Raw genomic sequence first — 26,267 nt, 5'->3', positions numbered from 1 at the left:
TGTATTGAGGCATGAAAATAACATCAAACTACACTAATTAGTGATTATTTATCGTCGGAAAATCCCGCGAATAGGCAAATTCACCGCAAATAATGGGTACATATGGTCTACGAAAAATCCGCAAATCCGTGAGTCCGCGAATCCGGAGAATGCCAATACGGGGGGCCCACTGTAATTGTATTCAAATCGCGCTGTGAGCAAACCGGTTAAAGCTAACAAGTTAATTTTTTTTGTTGTATTGTACACTAAATTGCAATCATTTTGGTATATAACACATTGTAAAACGATCAAAGCAACACAGAGAAAATATTATCACAAAATGATGCATGAATTCGTAACATGCGGACATAAATTTTTTTTTTCAAAAATTCACCATAAATCTAAATATTGTTCTAGAGACTTCCAATTTGTTTCAAAATTAAGATAAATGATTGAATATTACTATACTGAAAGAGCTATAGCTTACAATTGCAGTTTTCTACCATTTCGGACGAGTTAAAGTTGACCTAATGTCTAATTTTTAAAAAAAATTTAATATGCAAATATTTCAAAAATGTGAAAAGCTACAACCTTCAATTATTTTTTGTTGTATTCTACATGAAATTGCACATATTTTCATATATAAAACTCTATGAAATGGCTGATATGAAATGGAGCAAATATTACGAGAATGCAACGTACGCATTTCGGAGATTTGCGGCGGAGAATCCACGCGCGGAGGGAAGGAATTTTTTTTTTTTTAAATTCACCATAAATCTAAATATTGTGCTAGAGACTTCGAATTTGTTTCAAAATGAAGATAAATGACAGAATATTACTAGACTGTAAGAGGTTTTAGCTTACAATTGCATTTTATGACCATTTCGGTAGAGTCAAATTTGATCGAACGTGGTTTTTATTTCTATTTATCGTGATTTATATGCAAATATTTCGAAAATGAGAAAAGCTACAACCTTCAATTGTTTTTCTTCGTATTCTACATGAAATTGCACACATTTTCATATATAAAACTTTATGTAACGGCTAATTTAAAATGGTGCAAACATTACGACAATCGCACGTATGATTTTTCGGAAGAGTTACTGTGCGAACGTAAGGGAAAATTTTTTTTTTTTCATAAATTCACCATAAATCGAAATATTATGCTAGAGACTTCCAATTTGTTGAAAAAATGAAGGTAAATGATTGAATATTACTAAAATATAAGAGTTTTAGCTTACAATTGCGTTTTTCGACCATTTCGGTAGTCAAAGTTGACCGAAGGTTGAAATTTTGGCACTTATCGATATTTATATGAAAATATTTCAAAACTGATAAAAGCTACAACCATGCGTTCTTTTTAGATGTATTGTGCATGAAATTGTGCACATTTCCATATATAAAACTTTATGTAACGACTAATTCAAAATGGTGCAAACATTACCACAATCGCACGTATAATTTTTTTGGAAGAGTTACTGCACAGACGTAAAGAAAAAGTTTTTTTTATAAATTCACCATAAATCAAAATATTGTGCTAGTGACTTCCAATTTGTTGCAAAATGAAGGTAAATGATTGTATATTACTAGAATATAAGAGTTTTAGCTTACAATTGCGTTTTTTGACCATTTCGGTAGAGTCAAAGTTGACAGAAGGTTGAAATTTTGGCACATCGTTATTTATATGAAAATATTTCAAAACTGATTAAAGCTACAATCATGAGTATTTTTTTTTTTTGTATTCTACATAAAATTGCGCACATTTTCATATATAATACTCCATGTAACGGCTAATTTAAAATGGTGCAAAAATTATGTCAAAGTGTTGAAATAATTTCTGAGATGTGTCACCGATACTTTTTAGTGCAATAAGAAGGAAATTCGCGCTTGCGCGCCTGCGTAACAATTGTAAACAAAACAACGCCTTGATCCGTGAGCTCCGAGCATCCCCCAAGGCGCGTGATTCAAAAGTTTTCGGCTGGTAGGGGTCTATAAGTATTTTTCCGCAAATTTTTATAACAACTTTTTTTATCGACGTACCATACGTCCAATCGGCACCCGACAGACAATTTATGTCGACATTTAATACGTCCAATCGGTGTTAAAGGGTTAACAAGAATATTTTATGGTGAAAAAAAATGTAATATCATAACAAATGTAGAGATATTTTAAAGCGACTTTGTATACAGTATTACAGTAGACTGTATGATGGTTTACGTGCTCACGCCACAACTGGCGACATAACTTAAGGAATTTTTCTTAGGTTTATGATAACAGACATAATTTGGCCGATTTTTAATATTTTATCATTTATGTTTATTTATGTGCAATGTTTTGTATAAAATGGCAATGATAGGGTAATAACTAGAGGTCAAGAATGGATTAATCCATTTTCAGTTATTTCTTATGGGAGAAATTCATTCAGATCTTCACTATATCGCATCTCGTTGCTTCTTCTGGAACGGATTAGCACAGAGGTCCTGGGCTGTACTGTACTATACAGTAGAGACCAAGACCTTGATCGTATATTAGAACTCGAAATAATCGGATTTCAACAGAAAATTTTCATTAAATGTTGCATCTGAGCTCCAACAAAAATCCAGAAACCGACCCAAGGATTCATATGATTTTTGTGAACAAAAGTGGTTCGGTCAGTCGCCACTAATAGGTGTTGTTCCCATGCTAATTTGGTAAGGAAAATTGTAAGAACCACAATTGAATTTAAGATTATTGAAAATTATAATGTAAGAGGCATTCTGTGACTACCTTAAAATACTGTGAGATTTTTAATGATAGTTGTATCAATAGTTAGCAACAGTCACAACTATTGACAAACTATTGACATTGTAAACAAAACATTTGTAATTTAAGAATGGTAAAAACAGATATCCTCTGGTAAAAACCTTAGGTTATTCAAGTGAATCACTAGTGACACAACTTTAAATACTATAAACAAAACAACTACAGTGAACCCCCTGTATTTGCGTTCTCCGGATCTGCGGACTCATGCATTTGCAGATTTCTCACGGGAACATTTCCGCCCATTATTGGTGGGAAATTTGCCTGATTGCGGTATTTTCCTGAGAAATATCCAGAAACTGCTGGTTTTATTTAATAAATTTCATCACATAACATACTTTTGATAAAACTATTAAAAAAAAACCAGTATAAACATTTTTAGGGTTTTTTTTCTTGAGGTATAACTAACAAAATAGGTTGTTTTCAGCATTTTCATAGGGGTTTCAACTATTCGCAGGGGGTGTCTGGTACACATACCCCCCCCCCCACGAATAGAGGGGCACTACTGTAATTATAGCAATTACCATGGATAATTTATGAGGATCTATTTCCAATGGGTATTACTCTGCCAATAATGTTGTCACTTTATAGAGCACAAAGCACCTATGAAAAGTGCCCCTACTTTACAAGGATATTTTATGAGAAAGAATTTAATATCATAACACGTACTGCAAGATATTTTAGTTATTTTGTATACATTATTCCAGTAGACTGTATGATGGTTTGCTAAAATCTGTTTAGGGCTGCTCAGAGCCACTAGCTAGCGACTTATTTTAGGGATATTTTCAAAAGTTTATAACTGACAAAATATGGTTTATTTTTAATAACTTATTAATTTCCTGTAAGAATTAAGACTTGATTTTCAATGTTTTATTATTAACAACAATAATTATGCCTACCTCTTCTAGTACATACTACGTACCTAGCCTAGCCTATGGCACTCAGTCAAGTCAACCATCTTATTATGGCCGAACTGGGCATATGTAGGGCAGTTATTTTACTACAATATATATTTAAAAATGAAAAAGTGCATTAAATGGTGTTATTTAACACTGAACTTACTTAATTGCAATTTATGTGTATAAATAGGCAAGGTTAGGGTAATTAACCACGGCTCTCTCTCTCTCTCTCTCTCTCTCTCTCTCTCTCTCTCTCTCTGCACCAAAAGGTGGATTGTGCTCCCTGTAAACTTTTTAGCGTCAGGCTCCCAGCAATGGAACCCATCATTAACCGGGGGGGCCGCCTGTACAGTGCCCATCTCCCAAAACCTGTATTTCTTGCAGTCAGTGCAACTACAGAGGCAGTGAATATTAACAGGGGTGCTGAACTGCTGATGATACCAGATGCATACCAGGACAGTAAGACAGGTTGTTCTTTTGGAGACCCTAAAAGGGACTGCTAACCATTGGGCAAGCAACTGCAAATCTATCAGTTGGTATAAAAACCAAATAAAAATAAAAAAAAGTTCATAATGAGAAAAATCAAGCAGATTACCTGTGCAGGTTCATTTCCTAGACTAAACCAATTAAGATAATCTTGAGCACAACCTGTAAACTGTCTCGCTTGTGTCATCTGCAAAAAAAAAAAATTATATATATACATGTGTAAATAAAAGAAACCAATAAGATATCTACTATTATCATCAGCAATTTCTGAAAAATCTTTAAGGTGAAAAAGATAAGTATTACTTATCATTTCAACATCAATAACTGGAATGAATCAACCTCGGCACCACCCTTATTCGAGGAACAAAGTACGTACATAGTTCTTGCATAGGTAAACTAGCAGATATCCAGTGCTTAAAGTTTCAAGTCTTCAGCCACCCAAAAAAATCAAGGCAAAAGAAATTTTAGGACAACCTATCCTAGTTCTCAGCATGTCTTGAATACTGTCATTAAAAATTTTTCAAAACATTTTTCTTCAAGATTTTTAACTAAACAAAAATAAACTTTAAAGTTATTTGTATTTTTCCTAACATGCAAACCTGACGTTCTTTGCGTAGGGATTTAGTTTACAAACTCAAGCTGGAACAGCCTTCAACTGTTTAGGAAAGGTTGCTAACTACTGATATTAAGGGGGAGGCACTCCATTATGCCTTTTGGCCCAGGTACCAGAATGAGGGATGGCTGTGATAGGGCGTAAATGTAAAGAACTTCAGGTTTGTATGCAATGAAAAATACAAAATATGTACTTAAAATTTGTTTTGTTCCTACACAAATACAAGCCTTCATTCTTTCCACAGGAGATTGGTGGAGGGAGTGTGGGCAAATCTCTTAAGACTGGTTGGTTCTACCCACTTGGAATACCTTCCAGGTCTGGATGAGCTGAGGAAAGAATCCCACACCTCTAACTTGTTGGGCAATGCTGCAACTGTAGACTTCTACACTTAAAAGATAACATTTTTATAACAAAATTATATTTTAATGATAAAATAAGGTTTCACATATAGTTACTAAACAATTACATTAGCTGTACGCTTTCTTACCTGGCAGTCAAAAATTCAAATTTCCTGGCGGTGGTGGCGGCGCTGCCATAGTTTGTGTAGGTGATATAGGTCCCAACCACTTTCGGGAATACCCGGTACTGCTGAGCTATCTTCAATTCGTTGAGCCGCAATGTCTATCTGTGGGGAGGAGGGAGGGCTCTGATTATGTAATTGTTTGGTAAGTATATGTGAAACCTTATTTTATCATTAAAATATCAATTTCATGTAAGTGACTTACCAAACAATTACATTAGCTGAATCCACATTACCCAGGTGTGTATGGACAGCATTATGAAAAAAAATAATAATCATGTGCCCACATTATATATAATGTTTGCAGTACCTTCAACTTGTGAGAGAGCAGCTACAGGTAGACACTGCCTCTGGTTGGTGCTCTCATCACACGTATATGAACTGGTGGGTAACTTCGGGTACATGTACCCCCAGACTTCCCAAAAACTCAACAACCTCAAATCCAAGGCAAGGGAAAAAACCGGGTCCCCCTATGTTTCCTCTCCCAACACACCATTCCCGCTACTGACAACGGTTCCAATCTAAAACAGTTTTTGAGAGTAGTTTCTACTTCCTTCAAATAGTGCGACGCAAACACCAATATTTCAACCTCCAGAATGTTGTTTGCATAATGGAGGATAGACATATATATTTTGTCTGAAAGCCACAGATGTTGCTACTGCACGAATCTTGTGCGTCTTCACTTTCAGCACACGAAGAACATGTTCCTGAGTTTGAGCATGCGCTTCTCGGATCAAACTCCTCAGGAAAAGACATTGCATTCTTTGAAAGAGGCCGAGACGGGTCTTTCACCGAGCACCAGAGTTGGTTCGACTCTCCTCTCACAGTTTCTGTCCTAATCAGGTAGTGTCTGATGGCTCTGACCAGACACAATGTACGTTTCTCATCTTCCAACCTGACTAAGTCTGTTAAGATCTTTATCCTAAAAGAACGGGGCCAAAGATTCAAAGGATCCTCGTTCTTAGCAAGCAAGTCTGTTACATATGAACAAACTGCATTGCCCTGGGCAAAACCTACTTCCTTACTCATCGCCTGCAACTCGCTTACTCTTCCCGCTGTGGCTAAGGTGACTAGGAATAGTGCCTTCCTAATTACCTCTTTTAAGGTTGCCGAATTCAATGGTTCGAATTGGGGACCGGTGAGCCACCTTAATACTAGATCCAAATTCCATTCCACTTCTTTGCACGTGAAAATTTTGAGGGACTCAAGGATCTGATCAGGTCGCTGATGTCCTGATTTGACGAGATGTCGAGGCCTCTGTGCTTAAATACTGATGTAAGCATGGCCCTATATCCTTTAAAAGTTGAAGTGGCCAACTTCTTGGAGTCCCTCAGAAATAACAAATTCTGCAATTTCTGTTATAGATGTTTCAGAGGGAGAGATGTTATATCGCTTGCACCATGACCTAAAGACTCTCCACTTGGACTGGTATAGCTTGACAGAAGAGCTGCTTCTGCAGCTAGCAATAGCTTCCAACGCCCTTTGCGAAATACCTTTTGCTCTGACAAGTTTCCTGACAGTCTGAATCCTGTCAGGGCCAGAGCAGACAATCCTTGGTGATATCGGTTGCAATGGGGTTGTCTGAGAAGCGATGGATTTTGTGGAAGTAGTCTGGGAAAATCCACTAGCAGACTGAGGAGGTCCGGGAACCACTCTTTCCTGGGCCAGAATGGAGCTACTAGGGTCACTGTCACATTCTGGTGTGATTGAAGCTTCTTTAATACCTCATCCCGAAGGGAGGAAAAGTGTAAACATCCAGTCCTGTCCAGTCTAGCAGCATTGCATCTGTTCTCCACGCTAGTGGTTCTGGAATCGGAGAACCAAAAATGGGGAGCCAATTGTTCCTTGATGTGGGAAACAGATCTATTGATGGTCTTCCCCAAAGCTTCCAAAGGTCCTGACACACTCACTCATTCAGAGTCCATTCTGTCGGTAAAACCTGATTCACCCAACTCAGTTCGTCTGCAAGAACGTTCATTTTTCCTTGGACGAATCTTGGAAAAAGGGTGATCCTCTTCTCGTTTGTCCAGGTGAGGAGATCTTCGGCTATCTTGTTGAGAGAGAACGAATGGGTCCCTCCCTGCTTTTGTACGTATGACAACGCTGTGGTGTTGTCCGAATAAATCGCTATGTTCCTTCCGGTGACTATAGGGTGGAACGCTTGTAGTCCTAAGATGATGGCTTTCAATTCCTTCGCATTGATGTGTAAGGTCTTTTCTCATTCTGTCCACAGACCTGATACTCTTGTTTCCTAGAAGAGCTCGCTGTCCGAGGCGTCTGAGAAGAACTGCAGGTCGGGGTTCGACATGACTAGGGAAAATCCTTCTTGTAATCTTTCCCTCAAATGCCACCAACGAAGATCCACCTTTTATCTCTTCCATCAGAGGGAAGACTAGCAAGTCTGGTTGAGTCTTCCAAGACCAATTTGCTTTCAGGAAGAACTGAAGCGGCCTCATGTGTAGGCATCTTAACCTGACAATACTATCCACTGAAGCCAGGGTCCCGAGGAGGCTCAACCATTCGAGAGCTGAGCAAGACGGGCGAACAAGAAATTGCTGGACTGTCAACAGGCAAGACTATCCTCTTCGGGGAGAGAAAAGTCCAAAAAGCTAGAGTCTAGTATCATCCCTAAATAGAGAATCCTCTGAGTTGGAATCAATTGGGACTTCTCCGTGTTTATTAGAATACCCAATTACTGTGTTGAAATAACTGTCTTCTCTAAGTCCTTCATACACTGATGACTGGATCTGGCTCTCAGGAGACAGTTGTCTAAATAAAAAGCTGTGTTGATCCCCATCAAATGCAGCCACTTTCCTAGGGGAGCGAGAATCCAAGTAAATACTTGAGGGGCGGTTGACAGTCTGAAGTAGAGGGCTCTGAACTGGAAGACTCTCTTCTAGAAGACGAATCTCAGGAACTACCTCGAGCTCTGATGGATGGGGACATGGAAGTATGCATCCTTCATGTCAAGAGACACCATCCAGTCGCCCGGTTGGATGGCTGACATTACCGATCGACTGGTTTCCATTTGGAATTTCGTCTTCCGGACAAAGAGGTTCAAAGCGCTTAGGTCCAAAAACAGGTCTCCATCCACCTGATGCCTTGGGGACTACGAAGAGCCTGTTGTAAATTCCTGGAGAGTTCTTGTCTGTTACCTCTTCTATGGCTTCTTTGCTGATGAGTTCTTCTACTTCTTTGGCTAAGGCCAAACCTCTTGTTGATCCTGTCGAGTATGCTGTCAAACAGATAGGTGTATTGGACAGTGGTGGATCCTGCGTAAATGGGATCACATATCCCTCTTGAAGCACCTGTATTACTCACTGTTCCGCTCCTCTTCGGCTCCATTCCTCCCAGTAGTCGTGGAGTCTCTTTCGTCATTTCTCTGCCTTAAAGGGAGTTTTTTTTGGTAGACTTGGAGGTAGTTCGTAGGTTAACCCTTGGTCTCTGCTGCCACCTCGACTTACCTCTTCTAAAGGGGTGCTTTTGTAGAGGGGAAGCATTAGCTCCCGTCGCTGGAGGTTCCTTAGGCCTTCTCGCTGACTGAGAAAGAAGATAATTGGTGGACTTTTTCTCCGGGTCCGACAGTACATGATGGATACTTTCTTTTGGGAACAGATAACTCTTACTCAAGGGGGGAGAACAACAAAGCAGATTTTTGGTTCGTGGTTACTCCTAGAGATATGAAGGAGCACCACCGTTCTCTCTTCTTGAGTACTCCCATAGTGAATAGAACGGGCAATTCCCCTGAACCGTCTCTCACTGCCCTGTCCGCACAGGAGAAAACATTGAGCCAGTCCGCAGAAAATTCTTCCTCCAGAGACTGGTAACCTTCAATTTTTCTCGCTAACGCTGCTATTGTCCAATCCAGAAAACTAAAGACTTCGATCACTTTGTATAAGTTCTCCACCAGGCGATCCAACTCGGGTGAAAAGAACAACACTTTCGCAGCCGAGAACGCTGCTCTCCTGTGAGAGTCCACAAGGCTGGAGAAGTCTCCTTGGGAGGAGGCAGATACTCCCAAGGAAGGAACTTCTCCGGTCACATAAAACGCGAAACCAGTTCTTTCTCAGTCCTCGAAGAAAGCACTGAAGGAAGCAGATGAGTGGCTTGCTAAGAAGAGGGAGTCAGGCAAGGCTTCGTTTGCCTACCACTCTTCTACTTCCTTCAGTGCTTTCTTCGAGACTGAGAGAACTGGTGTCAGTAAACCCGAAGGCGCTGATCTCCTATCCTTCACGAACATCGATGAAGGAGAAGGCGAAGCAAGCTCAGAAAAATCCGGGTATGTCCGTAAAAGGAACCTTAACAGACTAGAATAAGCTGAAGAGGGTTTCGATTCCTGGTCTGAGTTTCCTCTTCTGACAGGACGGACGACACACCCTCTTCTTCTTCCGTCTGGTTCGTTGTCTTTTTCCAAGAGGCCATTAATTCTTGAAGTTGATGTTTAAACGGGCCCAAAGCAGCATCCTCTAACAAAGGTTTGGTCTTCGAATCATCCTTGGTCGAAGTTGAAGTCGTGGCTGTCGTATGGCTCTTCTTCGAAAACGACTGACTGGGAGTCGTAACAACAGAAGACGTATGAGGCGAACAAGTCAAAATAATGCGAGACGTTTGAGGCGAACAAGTCGAAACTCCTATCGACACACAACAAGGTGAGTCGGCATCACAAGCGCGCGAGCGCTGTACAGCATGTGAGTGTCTAACTTCGTCCGAAGTTACGCTATCCGAAGAGGACTGACGATCTTCCCAGAAAATCTGGTCCGGAGCGAAACTGCAGGAAGGTTGTGGACTCCAGTGCTCCCTGGATTTCTTAATAGGTGGTGACATACCTCTCGCACACTGGACGTGTCTTTTCAATGGATGCGACACTAAATCACTACACTTTTCGCCTCGACACAGGCGACTGCACTTTCGAGTCAGACGACAACTGCACATCACTGATATCTACGCCTTTCCAGCGGCATTTCTTAGGCACTCGCGAGTTGACTACGTCGACGGAGTCAGCGACTGATCTTGGGCAAACGCCCAAGTCTCTGTTCAACCTCCGGTATGTCTTCTCCCAGGAGCTGGGGAATGAGACAGTGACCTTCGTCTAGGAGGAATGGGGGGACGGACAGCCGCCTCCTCGGACACGACACTGACACTTGACCCAACACTGGCCTTTTCACTTGACTTTTCTACAAAAGCACGAAACGACATCCCTAAATCCACAACGGATTTTGCCAAAAACTCAAATTTCTTGTCCATTTTGGACTCTAACATGGAAATGGTGTTGGGATCGGAAACATGGGATACCTGGACTGTAGTACAGTGGTACCTCGAAATATGAAAGGCTCAACTTACGAAAAACTCGAGGTACGAAAGCCAATGCGAAAAATTTAACAGCTCTACATATGAAAAGTTTTTGAGATACGAAAGGTTTCTGAAAGTCCGAGAATCACCTGGATAACAATTTTGAAAATCATGCTGCGCCGCCATCTTAGTACTAGTAGACTCGCCACCATCCTCCTGCTCTCCCATTGGCTCCTGATGCTAGTCACCGCAATGAGATCCTTCTCTCCTATTGGACAGCATCCCTCCCATCATGCATGTTATATGTACGTGGTGGCGTGCCTACCTCGGCCTCTTCGTACCAACATCTTTATCGTACGCATGCGGCACTCGTTCGGTCCAACGATTTCCTTTAGTAACGTAAATTCATTAGTGATTTTGTTGCAGTACTATTATCGTGTTGTGCGAAAACTTTATTGTGTAACTTATACGTAAATTACGTACAAGATAACGTAGTCATGGGTCCCAAGAAAGTTGAAATTCACGGAAAGAAGCGCATGCTCTCTTTGGAGACAAAGATGGAGATCATCAAGAAGTACAAAGCTGGTATGCGATTGAGTGTGATCGCAAAGGAATACAGCCGTAATCCGTCGACAATAGGCACCATCCTTAAACAGAGGGATGCCATCAAAGCAGCTACACCGTCAAAGGGCATCACTATTTTGTCCAGCAAGAGGAGCCACGTGCACGACGAGATGGAACGGCTGCTCCTCGTCTGGATAAAAGACAAAAGAAATTGCTGGCGATACGGTAACGGAGACAGCAATCGCCCACAAGGCCAGCGCTATTTTCGGCGATTTGATTGCCCAGGCCAAAGACGACAGAGGGGAAGGGACTTCAACGCCAACCCCGAGTTCAAGGCTTCGCATGGCTGGTTTGAGAAATTCCGTAAACGGACTGGCATCCCTTCGGTGGTGCGTCATGGGGAAGCTGGGGGAAGCTGCCAGCTCGGACACGAAAGCGGCCGAAGCATTTAAGAAAACTTTCGACGAGATGATGACCAAGGAAGGCTACAGTTCTCAGCAGGTTTTCAACTGTGATGAGACTGGCATTTTTTGGAAAAAAAATGCCTCGTCAGACGTACATCACAGAGGAAGAGAAGAAGCTACCCAGGCATAAGCCTATGAGAGACAGGCTTACGCTCGCACTTTGTACCAACGCCAGTGGGGATTGCAAGATGAAGCCCCTACTGGTGTATCATTCTGAGACTCCTCGAGCCTTCAAGGCCCACAAAGTGCTGAAGAAGCTTCCAGTGATGTGGAGGGCTAATGCGAAAGCCTGGGTAACGAAGCCTTTTGTTCACCGAGTGGGTAAATCTGTGTTTCGGCCCGACAGTGAAGAAATTTTTGGAGAAGCGCCTACCCCTGAAATGTCTGCTGGTGTTGGACAATGCCCCTCCCCACCCTCCTGGCCTCGAGGAAGATATCCTAGCGGAGTATTCCTTCGTCAAGATTCTTTTTCTTTCGCCCAACACCACCCCTCTCTTCCAGCCCATGGACCAGCAAGTGATAGCGAACTTTAAGAAGCTGTACACGAAACATCTTTTCAAGAGATGTTTCGACATCACCGATACCACAAACCTCACCTTGCGTCAATTTTGGAAGGAGCATTTTGACATCGTCATTTGTATCCGACTCATCGACCAAGCTTGGCAGGAGGTTTCGAGGCGAACCTTGAATTCCTCTGGCCTGATGCCGTATCCACCCGAGACTTCGAGGGATTCGACGTGGGCGAAGCTGGTGCTGCAGAGTCCGAAACAGTTGGCGATCCTGAAACTGTTTTGCAACCAGATCTTGACGAGATCATTGCACTCGGCAAGTCCATGGGGCTGGTCGTCGACGAGGACGACATCAACGACCATCTCGAGGAGCACCAAGAGGAGCTTACGATGGATGACCTGAAGGAGTTGGAGGCCATGCAACATAACGTCTATCAAGAGGAGTTCTCTAGCTGTGGCGAAAAAGATGAGGAGGACCCTATGACAACGGCAGAAATTAAGGATGTTCTAGCCGCTTTTCATAAAGTGCAATCGTTTCTCAAAAAAAGCCACCCCGAAAAAGCTCACACAGGTCGTATGCTTGCGCAGTTCGATGACGTTTGCCCGAGCCGTTTCAGGAACATTGTGAAAAGTAGGCAGAAGCAATCTTCCTTGGATCGTTATTTTTTAGAGGCCTTCAGCATTAGCAGGAGTAAGCAAAAAGGAAGAACCGAGTGATAAAAAACAAAGTAAAAAGCAAAAAGGAAGAACCAAGTGATAGTTAAAAATAAAAAAAAAATAATTTTTATTTTTTTTTATTTTTAGTTTTTTGTAAAGTTAAGTGTTACAGTTTTGTTAATGTGTTTCGTAAATTTTAGTTTTATAGTTTTCCTAAAATTTTTTATGTGTTTTCGTAAAGTTAAGTGTACGTACGTACGTTATCTGCCATTTGTCCTCCTCCTCCTCTGCCGCCACTTTTGGAGATAGCCTCACTTGAAAGGTAAACTTCCACATTTTACGTACAGTATATTTCTTGTTACCATGTACACTAATATACACTTTATTTACAGGTTATTTTGCATTTTGTTATTAATTTAGGTATTGAATGGTCCAAATTGTTGTAGTATTTCATTGTTTATAGGTCAATTTAGCTTTATTATGAAATTTACTGGGGGTGTTTTTAGAGGGCTTGGAATGGATTAGCCATTTTACATGTAAAATGTGGTCCAAGATACGAAAACCTCATGATACGAAAGGCGCCTCGGAACGGATTAATTTCGTATCTCGAGGTACTACTGTAATTGGTACTGAAGTGGGAGGACTATCAATAGGTGAAATATTAGATAAAAGTGAAGATAGTGACGGTTTGTTCTCCTCTAAAGGAACAGGAGTTGTCTCTACTCTAGCTTTACTACCCGCTCTAAGAGCTGCTTTCCTTATCCTATCTTTGTCCATTTTATCCAAATGAGCTTGAAAAGTCTTCCAACCTTATTTATCTAAACGACGTCACTCATCTCAAGTTAATTCCTTGCTAAAGCACTAACCCTACATATAACAGATTTGGAGTGAGGATCGTAACATAGTTTAGCTAATCTAGTTTTGCAGCCACTGCTGCAAAACCTATCTGACGATGAACTAGCATCAAACATCTTTGCAATAACTTGCTAATAACGAGGCAGCTAACTGATGAAGCAAAAAAACCAACCAAGAAATTGTACATTACCAAAAAGATATAATCCAAAATGGCAACGAAAGTACACCAACAACAAACCACCGGTGTTACCCCGTGGCCGGCAGAAAACGAATTGAAGATAGTAAGCTCATCAGTACCGGGTATTCCTGAAAGTGGGCGGGACCTGTATCACCTACACAAATGATGGCAGTGCCGCCACCACTGCCAGGAAATTTGAATTTTCGACTGCCAGGTAAGAAAGCGTACAGCTAATGTAATTGTTTGGTAAGTCACTTATGTGAAAATAACTTTTTATATATATATATACTTACTAATTTGCGGTAGCAATTATTTTGTTTTTGGCGTAGGTAACTAAAGCCGCCTGCTTTTGGGACAGAGCGGAACTAGCCAAAGCTTCTCAATTTGTTTGTGCCTTATGTCCATGCGAAGGGAGGTGGCTCGACTCCAATTCCTTAATTACTTGGTAAGTATGTATATATAAAATTATTCTTTTATAAAAATGTAATTTCACCACAAAACCATTAGACTATGTAATGACTTTGGGCATAGAAAAATGGCAGCATTGGTAAAATGCTTGTTGTGCCTTGCCTTGTAAAAGGGTCGCCTACTACCTCGCTATTAAAGCATACTGAATTTTCCCCTGCCCTCTGCAAAGTACTGTCACAATAAACAAACAGACAAATATGTATCTACACCAAAGGATGAAAACACTCCAAAACCAACAAATCAACCAAAATATGACTGGAGGGTACCCAATTACACTGTATCCCAGACTTCCCATGAACTCTATAACCTCTAACAAAATGAAGAGACAGGATGGAAGGTATACTTCCTAGCTATGTGTCCACCCCCAAAACCATGCCGGCCACTGCCAATGGACCTACGATGCTGCAATCATTAAAAAGTTTCAACTTCTTTCAAGTAAACAGATGCAAACACTGACTTGGATCTCCAATACATCGCTTGTAGGATGGGATAGAGCAAGAGATTATGCTTACGGCTAATGATGTAGCCACTGCTCTAACATCATGAGCTCTGACCTTGAAAAATGGCAAAAGCTCTTCACCAATCTGGGAATGAGCTGCTCTAATAAGGTCCCTTAAAAAGTGTGTGTGTTCTTCGTTAATGGTCAAGTCGGGTCTTTTACCATTTGCCATATTACTGGAGGGTCCTCATAGCTCCTCAGTGCTATGAAGTAAAACTTCAAAGCCCTTAACAGGTAAGGCACTCTCTTCAAGGGTATAGGAGCAGCTAGCATAACTTTGTATAAAACCTACTTTTTACTGATTGCTTGGGTCTCACAGACTTTTAGCAGTAACTAAGGCTACCAAAAATTGGGCTTTTTTTTTTTTTTTTCTTGTCAAATTCTTCAATGACGTTCAATTAAAATGCTAAAAAATGGGAACAGTGAGCCAGTTCAGAATTACATCCAGGTTCCATGATACTGGATGGGAATTCTTCTTCTTACACTTATCAAGTCTTCAGGGGATCGACGATATCCTGGTTATTAGACAGATCCAGGCCTGTATGCCAGAATACAGTGCTGAGCATAGACCTGCAATCTTTAATCGTAGAGGTAGACAAACCCCTGGAGTTCTCAAACAATAAAAACTCCACTATTACTGTCACAGATGTTTTAATGGAAAAGACATTATTTCCTCTACACCACTAGAGTGGTAGGGCGACATGAACCACTGGTATAACACAGGTCTACAACGAAAAGCAACAATGAAATCCTAAAACCATTGATTTTATATGTTAAGAGGAATATTTGGATTTACATAAAAATACAATTATATATTATATTTACCCACTTTAAAAATTATGACTTACTAGCAAATATTTGGCCATGTAATTATTCTTTTGGTAAAGCCAAGATTTTGTTCCTAGGCTTAGGTGTGTAAAAGTTCTTTACTTCCAGTAAATGCATTACACTTGGCATTCACATCTTTATATTAACAATTTCTGGCCAGAAAGCATATAAAGCTATCTACACATTCTTGTACTTCAAGTTACCTTATGAATGAAGAAATTATAAACCAAAAGCGAGCAGAAACTTTTAAGAAAATAATATTTTAAGCCAATTAAAAAACAAGTGCTCCTTAGGCCTTGACATTAATGTTTCAAATAATAATCACCTTCTCTATATAATTAAAAATGATATTGTTATAATACAATAAAGTTTCATACATACTTACCTGGCAGATATATACATAGCTAAGACTCCGTCGTCCCCGACAGAAATTCAAATTTCGTGCCACTCGCTACAGGTAGGTCAGGTGATCTACCGGCCTGCCCTGGGTGGCAGGACTAGGAACCATTCCCGTTTTCTATCATATTTTTTCTCTTCCACCTGTCTCCTTGCGGGGAGGCTGGGTGGGCCCCTAATCGTATATATCTGCCAGGTAAGTATGTATGAAACTTTATTGTATGATAACAATATCATTTTCATACAATCAACTTACCTGTCAGATATATACATAGCTGATTGGCACCCTTCGATGGAGGGTAAGAGACAGCTACTTCTGGAATAGACAGGTAAACAACATATGCTGTAGGTATAAAAAACCTTGGTTCCTACCTGATAGGTGGTAGACTTTGTGGCTGTAGCCCAGGAGTCTGCATCACCTCAAGAAACTTTAGCGAGATAGTTAATCTATGGCCAAGAGTTCTTGTGGGTCTGCTGAAGGGGTCTTATCCACTTACTCGGCAGAGCCTGAAAGGACTTTGTCAATGGGTGCTGATCCACTTATATGACAACACACCTTATGAAGGAGCACACAACCAATCCCGACCACCTGATCCTAACCACTATGTTAGTATTAAAAAATTGCTCTGAGTTATCCCCAAACTCTTCACAACAACCATAACTCTAAACCAAATTGCACACGCACACATTAATTTTCCAAAAAAACTTTTTATGATACTCGTCTAATAAAAGATATCACAAGAGTTCCTTACTGAACGAAAGTGACTGGCCGCCTGTGCGGCCCCTGCACCTGCTCAGCAGAAAGTCTAGAACATATCTATTAGACTTATGCATCATTTAAAGGATTGGTGTTAGCTCCTGTACCCAGGATTGTGCCCGCAGACACGAAAGGACCTAAAGAAAAAAAACATTTTCGTGGGTCACACGAACGTCCTTAAAATATTGAGAGACAAACACGGAATTACATCTCCAATATGTCGCTTCCAAGATATTCTTTAGTGACATATTTCTCTGAAAAGAGAGAGACGTAGCTACTGCTCTCACTCTCAGGAGTTTCAAAGAGTCATCCGTGCAAGCCTTATGAGCGTCGGTAATGACGTTCCTGACAAAAAAAGGCTAAAGCATTCTTGGACATAGGTCTTGATGGATCCTTCACCGAGCACCAGAGACCTTGTCTATAACCTCCCAACTGTTTCTTTCTCTGCATGTAAAACTTTAGAGCCCTAACTGGGCAAAGAGACCTCTCAGTTTCCCTGCTAACGAGACCCGATAAGCCTTTAACTTCGAAGTTTCTCGGCCAGGGATTCGAAGGATTTTCATTCTTCGCCAAAAATAAATCTTTGAATGAACAGATGGCTGAATCTAGTTTGAATCCCACTTTATCACTAAGGGCGTGCAGTTCACTAACTCTCTTAGCCGTCGCCAGTGACAAAAGAAACAAAAATTTTCTCGTTAGGTCACGAAACGAGGCCAAATGCAGAGGTTCAAATCTTGCCGAGGACAAGAATTCAGGACCACGTCGAGATTCCAGTTAGGGGGAGATGTAATCTTAGACTTAATGGTCTCAAAAGATCTAATCAGATCGTGTAGATCTCTATTATTTGCCAGATCTAGGCCTCTATTTCTAAAGACGGCCGAAAGCATACTCCTATAGCCCTTAATAGTGGCTACGGAGAGACGAGATTCCTCTCTCAAATATAACAGAAAATCGGCGATTTCTGTTACAGAGGTACTGGAGGAGGACAACTTCTTCGACTTGCACCACCTTCTAAATACTTCCCACTTCGACTGGTAAACTCGGATAGTGGAAGTTCTCCGGGCTCTAGCAATCGAGCTTGCCGCCTTGTGAGAAAACCCTCTCGGTCTGACAAGTCTTTCGATAGTCGAAAGGCAGTCAGAGCGAGAGCAGGGAGGTTTTGATGAAACCTCTCGAAGTGTGGTTGTCTGAGAAGATCCATCCTTTGTGGGAGGGATCTGGGGAAGTCTACCATCCACTCCAGCACCTCCGTGAACCACTCTTGAGCTGGCCAAAAGGGGGCTATCAGGGTCATTTTCGTCCCCTTTGATGTCACAAACTTCCTGAGCACTTGCCCCAGAATCTTGAATGGGGGAAATGCATAAATGTCTACATAAGACCAATCTAGAAGGAAGGAGTCTACTGTTAGAGCTCTGGGGTCTTCTACTACTGAGCAAAAGACTTCCAGTCTTTTTGAGAGGAACGTGGCAAAGAGGTCGACATGAGGAGTCCCCCAAAGAGACCAGAGACTCCGACAAACTTCTACTTGGCTGAGGAGGGTCCATTCTGTGTGAAGGACCTGGTTCCTCCTGCTCAGCCTGTCTGCTCTCACGTTCCTTACTCCTTGAACAAACCTCGTCAAAAGAGAGATGTTCTTCTGGGATGTCCACAAAAGAAGGTCTCTTGCGAGCTCGTATAGGGCATACAAGTGTGTCCCTCCTTGCTTTCGAATGTAGGCAAGGGCGGTTGTGTTGTTCGCATATTCACTTGAACTATCTTGTTCCTCACTAAAGGCTCGAAGCTCTTTAGGGCCAGGTGTACGGCAAACAGCTTTTTGCAGTTTATGTGCCAGGACACTTGAAGAGCATTCCAGGTGCCTGACACCTCTCTCTTTCCCAAGGTTGCTCCCCAACCTTTTTCCGACGCGTCGGAAAACAATACAAGGTTCGGGTTCTGAGTTTCTAGGGAAGTACCCTTGTTCTCCTTCAGTGGGGGTAACCACCATTCAAAGTGGCGTTTCATCCAAACTGGAATGGGAAAACTGTCCGAAAGAAGTCCTGTCTTCATGTTCCACGATCTTCTGAGGAAGAACTGAAGAGGACGGATATGAAGTCTTCCTAGAGGAAAGAACTGTTCGAGCGAGGAAAGGGTCCCTAATAGGCTCAACCATTCCCTCGCCGAAGTACGTTCTTTCCCTAAGAAGAGAGAGACTTTCTCTAAGCCTCTCGTTAGTCTCTCTTGAGAAGGAAATACTCGAAAACCCCGAGAATCCATCCGAATCCCCAGATAGACCAAGTTCTGGCTGGGGATCAGATGGGACTTCTCGAGGTTCACGAGCAATCCTAAGGTCTTTATCAGGTTTAGTGTCAAAGCAAGGTCCTCCAAACACTGTCTCTCTGACTTTGCTCTGATGAGCCAGTCGTCCAGGTACAGAGAGATACTGATACCTTTCAGGTGAAGCCATCTCGCCACATTTTTCATCAGGCTCATGAAGACCTGAGGAGCCGTGGAAAGGCCGAAACACAAGGCTCTGAATTGGAAGATCCTTCCCCCCGTCATGAAACGGAGGTACTTCTTCGACGAAGGATGAATCGGGACGTGAAAATAGGCATCTTGGAGATCCAGAGACACCATCCAATCTCCTTGGCGAAGAGCCGCCAGGACTGATGCAGAAGTCTCCATGGAGAACTTCTGTTTCTGAACAAACTTGTTCAGAGCGCTGACATCTAGAACTGGTCTCCAGCCCCCCGAGGCTTTCGCAACCAAGAAAAGGCGATTGTAAAACCCTGGGGAGCTTTGATCCAGCACTACCTCTATTGCTCTCTTGTCCCACATTTGATCCACCATTCGTTGAAGAGTATCTTTCAACACAGGGTCCTTGTAATTGGCGGACAATTCCCCCGGAGTTGACGTCAGGAGAGGATTGTCCAGGAAAGGAATGAGGTATCCTTTCTGTAGAACAGACATTGACCAAGCGTCTGTATCTATGAGTCCAGGCTTCCGCAAATCCCCGGAGCCTGGCACCTACTGGTGTTTGGAGGAACGCAGCTTCATTTTCCCCTTTTAAAGGGACGGAAAGAAGCTCTACCTCTCTTCTCAGTCGCTTTCCTTTTAGAGGGAGCTCTAGAGGAAGGACCTCCTCGAAAGGGCTGCAAAGGCGTATTAACACCTTTCTTCTCTCCCACCGTAACTGGTCTCTTTTTTCCTAGACAATTGAAGGAGAAGATCCTGTGTCGCTTTCTCCGTCAGCGAACGGGAAATGTCCCTCACCAACTGCGAAGGGAACAGAAAGTCAGACCTGGGAGCGAATAACAATGCTCCCCTTTGCGAATGAGAAACTGCTTTCGTCAGAAAAGCGCCAAAAACAGATCTCTTCTTCAAGAGACCGGCTCCAAATAAAGAAGAGACTTCCCCTGAGCCGTCCTGTACCGCCTTGTCAATGCACGGCAAGATCGAAAGGAGTACGTCAGGATCGATTCCTTCGGAGGCATGGGCCTTCTTGGCCATCACCCCAAGGGACCAATCCAGGAAGTTGAAGACTTCCAAAATATGAAAGAGTCCCTTGAGGAGATGATCTAACTCCGAAAGACCCCAAGTTATTTTTGCATTATGAAGGCTATGTCTCCTGGATGCGTCTACCAGACTGGAAGAGTCGGCTTCAGCCGAAGCTGGGAGAGTGAGGCCCATATTTTCCCCAGTCTGGTACCAAATACCTCTCTTGCCCGTAAGTCTAGCGGGAGGCATGCAGAACACCGTTCTAACTAACTCCTTTTTGGTTAGCATCCAGCTATCCAGAGACTGAAGAGCTCTCTTCATAGAAATCGTCGGCCTCATCTCCAGAAAAGCCGACGACTTTGGCGTCTTGGAGCATGAAAAAAGTGAGCGAGGAGAAGGAGGAGCTGCAGGGGTCAAGGCATCTCCGTATTCTTGAAGAAGGAGAGCTGTCAAAACTTTATAGTTAGACAGCCCTTCTCTGCCGTGAGTCTCGTCTTCTGAGTCCTCTTCCAAGAAAGGCTCAGAAGGAGAATTCAATTTCAGATCTGGGTCTTCCTGCTCAATTTCTCTCTCTGCGGGAGACAAACTCCTAATAGGAGAGGGGCTAAGAGCGTGTACGGCGTCCTTATGAATAAAAGCAGACGTCTCGCGCCTGTAAAACTCCTCGCGCTTGGTTGGCGCCTCGCGCCTGGCTGGCGCTTCGCGCTTGGCTGACGCTTCGCGCCTGGCTGGCTCCTCGCGCCTGGCTGGCTCCTCGCGCCTGGCTGGAGCCTCGCGCCTGGCTGGAGCCTCGCGCCTGGCTGGAGCCTCGCGCTTGGCTGGTGCCTTGCACCTCGCTGACGCCTCGCGCTTCTCTGGCGTTATATCCTTGTTTGGATGACGCTTTTCTGGCGCTTCGCGCCTGGCTAAATCCTTGCGCCTGTAAAGTTGCTCGCGCTTATCTGGCGCTTCAATCCTAAAAGACGCTTCTCGTCCGGTAGAAAACTCGCGCTTGGCTGGCGCCTCGCGCTTGTCTGGCGCTTCATATTCAGCGTAAGACTCCCTATCGGAAGACATCTCGCGCCTATAATACACCTCACGTCCCACAGGAGCCTCACTCCTGGCGGGAGAAGGAAGACGAGACTTCTTGACAGGAAGCCTCACGTCTTTTCTACGAGGAGGATCTTTCGAAAGGACTCCTACCAAGGTGGATAATTGTTCTTGTACAGCCAAAATAATCCTCTTGGAAGCTTCTCCGGTGTCTTCTTCAACTGGAGAGAGAGACCTAGAAGGAGTTTTGTCCTTCAAAACTCTCTTAGCCTTCTTGATCGAGGGAGGCGCTTCTTCAGAAAAACGTTCGGGGCTTGAGTCCAACACAGGTTCTTTCCAGTGTCTTATCAGGGGCCTGGAAAGGTCCGAATCCTTCCACCCTCGTTTAAGACAGGGAGAGGCGGACGAAGAGAAGCACTCTCTGAGGACGCCTTTCCTATAGCGGTCCTGAGCAGTCTGTCTTAACTACAGAGCCTGCTGAAGGGAGCCGAACGGTAGAAGGGGGCGGGGGGAATTCTCCACAACCTCCGTACGGCTTTCGACTTTTCTTCTCCTCTGGGCTTGGGAGCTTGAAAGAGGTCTAGGCCTGGGAGCGTCGCAGAGACTGTCAGACAACACTGGGGGCACTCACTTCACTAAAATAATCACTTTCACAATCCTTACCTTTCATGGCAGCCATTTTGGATTTCATTCTATGAAGTGTAGCTTTCAGATCAGCGATTTCCGAGGCCGAATCTGAATGTACAGCAAGTGAGGGCCCTGATACAGAATTAGAATCAAATGCATAGTTTAGTGAAGAGTTAGAATCATTAAAAGGCTCAATAGGCCTTGTACTACCCGCACCCTTAGATGCAGCCCTTCTGACTCTATCCCTCTCTAACTTCTTCAAGTAAGAAGTTAAAGTCTTCCATTCCTCAACATTCAACCTCTCACATTCATGACAGGTGTTAGAAATAGAACAGTCAAAACCTCTACATTTGTGGCATACAGTGTGAGGATCAACCGAAGCCTTCGGTATCCTCACCTTGCAGCCTACATTCACACACACACTCACACAACCACTTGAATCAGACATTCTTGAAGAAAATTCAAAAGCAAGTCCAAATCCAGTCCACGGTAGTGAATGCCAAACCAACGATCCAGGTACGTCACCAAAAAGTTCAAAAAAGATGATCAATTGTCTTGAAAAGCGAATTCCAGTCAGGAGGTAGTAGCAACGATGTTGATACCACCGGCGACAGAAAAAATATGATAGAAAACGGGAATGGTTCCTAGTCCTGCCACCCAGGGCAGGCCGGTAGATCACCTGACCTACCTGTAGCGAGTGGCGCGAAATTTGAATTTCTGTCGGGGACGACGGAGTCTTAGCTATATAGGTATATATCTGACAGGTAAGTTGATTGTATGAAATTATCTTTTATTCTTCAAAGAACAGGTAATCTCTAAATATAAATTCTTTAGTAACAGGGAATACATCTCAGAAGGCTTGGATTATTTTATTAGGCCTATAAATCATTTTCCAACATACAGACAGCTTGTACAAAGCCTAACACTTCAACAGGCGAAGAAAACTCTTCAATTCCATCTCCTATTACATGAATAGGCAACCATTAACTGTTGAGCTTATTATGTCTGTTATAATGCTGCAGATGTAGTTACATTATATACCAATGCATAAAAGGGATCATATATATGTATTTATATAACCATTCAGTAATTCTAGGCAATAAGCTAACTCCGCACGGACTTCAAGGAACAGTCCCATGAATACGACAGCCACTAAGGATTGGGACATCAAATTATTTCGCCGTGTTTAGTACTGTGAGGTATTGACAAACAAATAGGTAAAGCAGTACTGATGTTTATTACATGATTGTTTAAGATTACGCTGGCCTTATGCCAGCACGGGCTCGTTCCTAGAGCAGCTGATAGGTTTATTACAGGTAAACAAGAGATTATAAACGGGTACAGACGGATATGTAGTATCTGACCCTCACTGAAGCAAAAACTGACTCTGGGCCAGCCAATTTGTGTTTCTACACATACACACATACAGGCGGTCCCCGGGTTACGACGGTTCCGGCTTACGACGTTCCGAGGTTACGACGCTTTTTCTTAAATATTCAATGGAAATTCCGTCCTGGGTTACGACGCTTGTTCCGAGGTTACGACGCTGACGCTTCCGACGCTCCGAGTTAACGACGCTTTTAAAAAACGCATGCTATGATAAAAATCCTTTATAGTTTAGCACAGTACATAATAAAAATATGTTTTTGGTTACATTACAACAAAAATTTTGAGGTTATGATGATTTTTGACACTTTTTTTTTTCGTATTTTTTGAATTTTTTTAGTGACGCCGCATATGCGGAACTAGTTTGCGGGCGAATGAATACACTAGCTTGGGATGCGCAGTTTAAAACAGTCCAAAAGCACAAATATAATGAAAAATCATTGCTTGTTTCCAGTACATAATTAAAAAAACTAAGTTTCTGGTTAGATTACAACACAAATTCCAAGGTTACGACGTTTTGTTATGCTTTTTAACGATACCTCATATGCAGAACTAGTTTTTGAGCGGAGGTGCATAAATTAATTAACGCTATTAAACTGTATGGTAAATTGACCGAACAACGACCTCGGACGGTCGAGGACGCCAAGCGTAACAATACGAAAGGACGCCACTTCAATCGCGTGCCTGCCTGCATTCCACTAGGTTGTGTGCCGAGACGTTGCTGAAATTCCTTGCCATTTTCGCAAATTTACAATGGCTCCTAAACGCCAAAGTACTTCCTCCGATATAGTTCATCCAAGAAGAGGAAGGTCATCACGATGGAGGTCAAATATGACGTGATAAAGCGTTCGGAGAAGGGAGAAAAACTAACACCGAAATAGGCCGTTCTTTAGGCTTGAGCAGGACCACGGTGGTAACCATGTGAAGGATAAGGAACGTATTCTGAAGCATGTTAAGGATGCTGCACCGATGAAGTCAACGGTGATAAACGAGAAGAACGTAGCCAGAGCATTGTTGAAATGGAGAAATTGCTCATGATCTGGCTGGAGGACCAGAACCAGCGACGTGTTCCGGTGAGCTTAAGTGTGATCCAGGAGAAGGCTAGAGCGCTGCATGAGGCAGTAGTGAAAAAGTTTGGCGAAGGCAGTGCTGGTGGTGAATTTTCCGCGAGTAGAGGTTGGTTTAACCGTTTTAAGGCTCGTGCAAATTTGCATAATGTGAAGCTGCAAGGTGAAGCTGCTAGTGCTGATAGCGAAGAAGCAGAAAGTTTTCCAGGTGGTTTGGCTGAGATAATTTAAGGATGGTGGTTACACGGCTGACCAAGTCTTTAATGTGGATGAGACTGGATTATTTTGGAAAAGAATGCCAAATCGAACGTACCTTTCCAAGGAGGAGAAGAGTTCAGCACCTGGCCATTAAAGCTGGAAAGGAGCGACTGACTTGCTGTTTGGGGCCAATGCAAGTGGTGATTTGAACTGAAGCCTTGCTGGTGTATTTGGCCGAGAATCCCAGGGCTTTCAAGGGCATTTTCAAGAGTCAACTCCCTGTGATTTGGAAATCTAACAAGAAGGCGTGGGTTACCTTAATGGTCTTCGAAGATTGGTTCAATGACCATTTCGTGCCAGCAGTGGAGCGGTATTTGACTTCGAAGGGTCTGCCTTTTAAGGCCCTCTTAGTCCTGGACAATGCCCCTGGTCACCCTTCAAATTTTAGCGACATGCATCCTAATGTGAAGGTGGTGTACCTCCCACCCAATACCACATCGCTGATACAGCCAATGGACCAGGGAGTAATAGCTAATTTCAAGGCTTACTACCTTAGAAGGACCATACGTTTTTGCTTTGAGGCCATAGAAGCTAACAAGGAGTTGACACTGAAGCAATTCTGGAAGGGCTACAACATTGCAGATGCAGTGAAGAAGATTGCAAGTGCTTGGGACGAGGTGAAGACGACCACTTTAAATGGGGCCTGGAGGAAACTGTGTCCACAGTTTGTGCACAGTTTTGAAGGCTTTGACCAGGCAGAAGACGTCGAGACTGTGACGAGGAAGATCGTAGGGCTAAGCAAGAGGCTGAAACTAGATCTTGAAACCTGATGATGTAACAGAGCTGCTGGCTTCCCATGGAGAGGAATTGTCTGCAGAGGACTTACTAGAACTTGAACAACAAATGATTGAGGAAGAGGAGGCGGCACCAGAGCCAAAACCCAGGTCATTAACTGTGAAAGGCTTGTCAGAGGGTTTTACTCATCTGGAGAGAGCCTTGGCTTCTTTTGAGGCAGAAGACCCTAACGTTGCCAGGTTTGACAAAATCAAGAGAGGAATCATGGATTTGGTGACTTTCTACAAGGAGACCCTGAAGGAGAAGCAGACGAAGAGAAGTGTGCAGTCCAGGCTTGACACTTTCTTTCACAAGTCTCCAGTACCACCACCTCCCACTCCTAGTCCTGGTAAGGAATTCTGAAACTGTTTACTAATTTATGTGTTTACATAGTGTACATATTAAAATGTGTTAATTTTGTTTTTTTAATGTAACAACTAAATGTAAGAGTAAATTGTAACTTCATTAATTTTCATCATTTGTAATTTTATTGCAGAAGTGGTGACAGTTTCCAGATCCCCTGTAACTACCTGTGACAGTTCCAGATCTCCCTGTACTACCTGTGACAGTTCCAGATCTCCCCTGTACTACCTGTGACAGTTCCAGATCCCCCTGTACCTGGACCCTCTGTATCAGCCAGCCCACCTGTACAATCAGGTAAGCAATTTCATTTTTCTCATTTTCATGTTGGAAATTGTTTACACCCTACATACATACGTACACTAACTTACATAGTGGTACAATGTGTTTGATGTTGCATAACCTTATTATTATTTTTTTTTTTTTTTTCATTTCAGACCCCTTTGATAGTGACAGTGACCCAGATGACCCTGAGCCTTTTCCATGGTTTTGATGCCTCGCCCTATACAGCAGGTAAAAGGAATCCTTAACA

At 42.7% G+C, this 26,267-nt stretch overlaps 1 protein-coding gene across 2 annotated transcripts in view; it reads right to left on the bottom strand.

Annotated features, from left to right (window-relative positions):
- Positions 1–26,267, bottom strand: part of LOC135227032 (ATP-dependent RNA helicase TDRD9-like) — a 564,113-nt gene that overhangs the window by 485,764 nt on the left and 52,082 nt on the right. Inside the window, exon 2 of one of the 2 annotated variants that reach the window (XM_064266820.1) lies at positions 4,273–4,350. The exons of the other annotated variant lie outside the window; for it this stretch is intronic. Coding sequence (XP_064122890.1) covers positions 4,273–4,350 — 78 coding nt within the window. The remainder of the gene's footprint in view (positions 1–4,272; positions 4,351–26,267) is intronic. 2 annotated transcript variants of the gene reach the window in all.

Source organism: Macrobrachium nipponense, chromosome 15 (assembly GCF_015104395.2).
Source record: "Macrobrachium nipponense isolate FS-2020 chromosome 15, ASM1510439v2, whole genome shotgun sequence".
NCBI classification, from domain to species: Eukaryota; Metazoa; Arthropoda; class Malacostraca; order Decapoda; family Palaemonidae; genus Macrobrachium; species Macrobrachium nipponense.
This window is presented reverse-complemented; position numbering and strand designations above follow the sequence as displayed.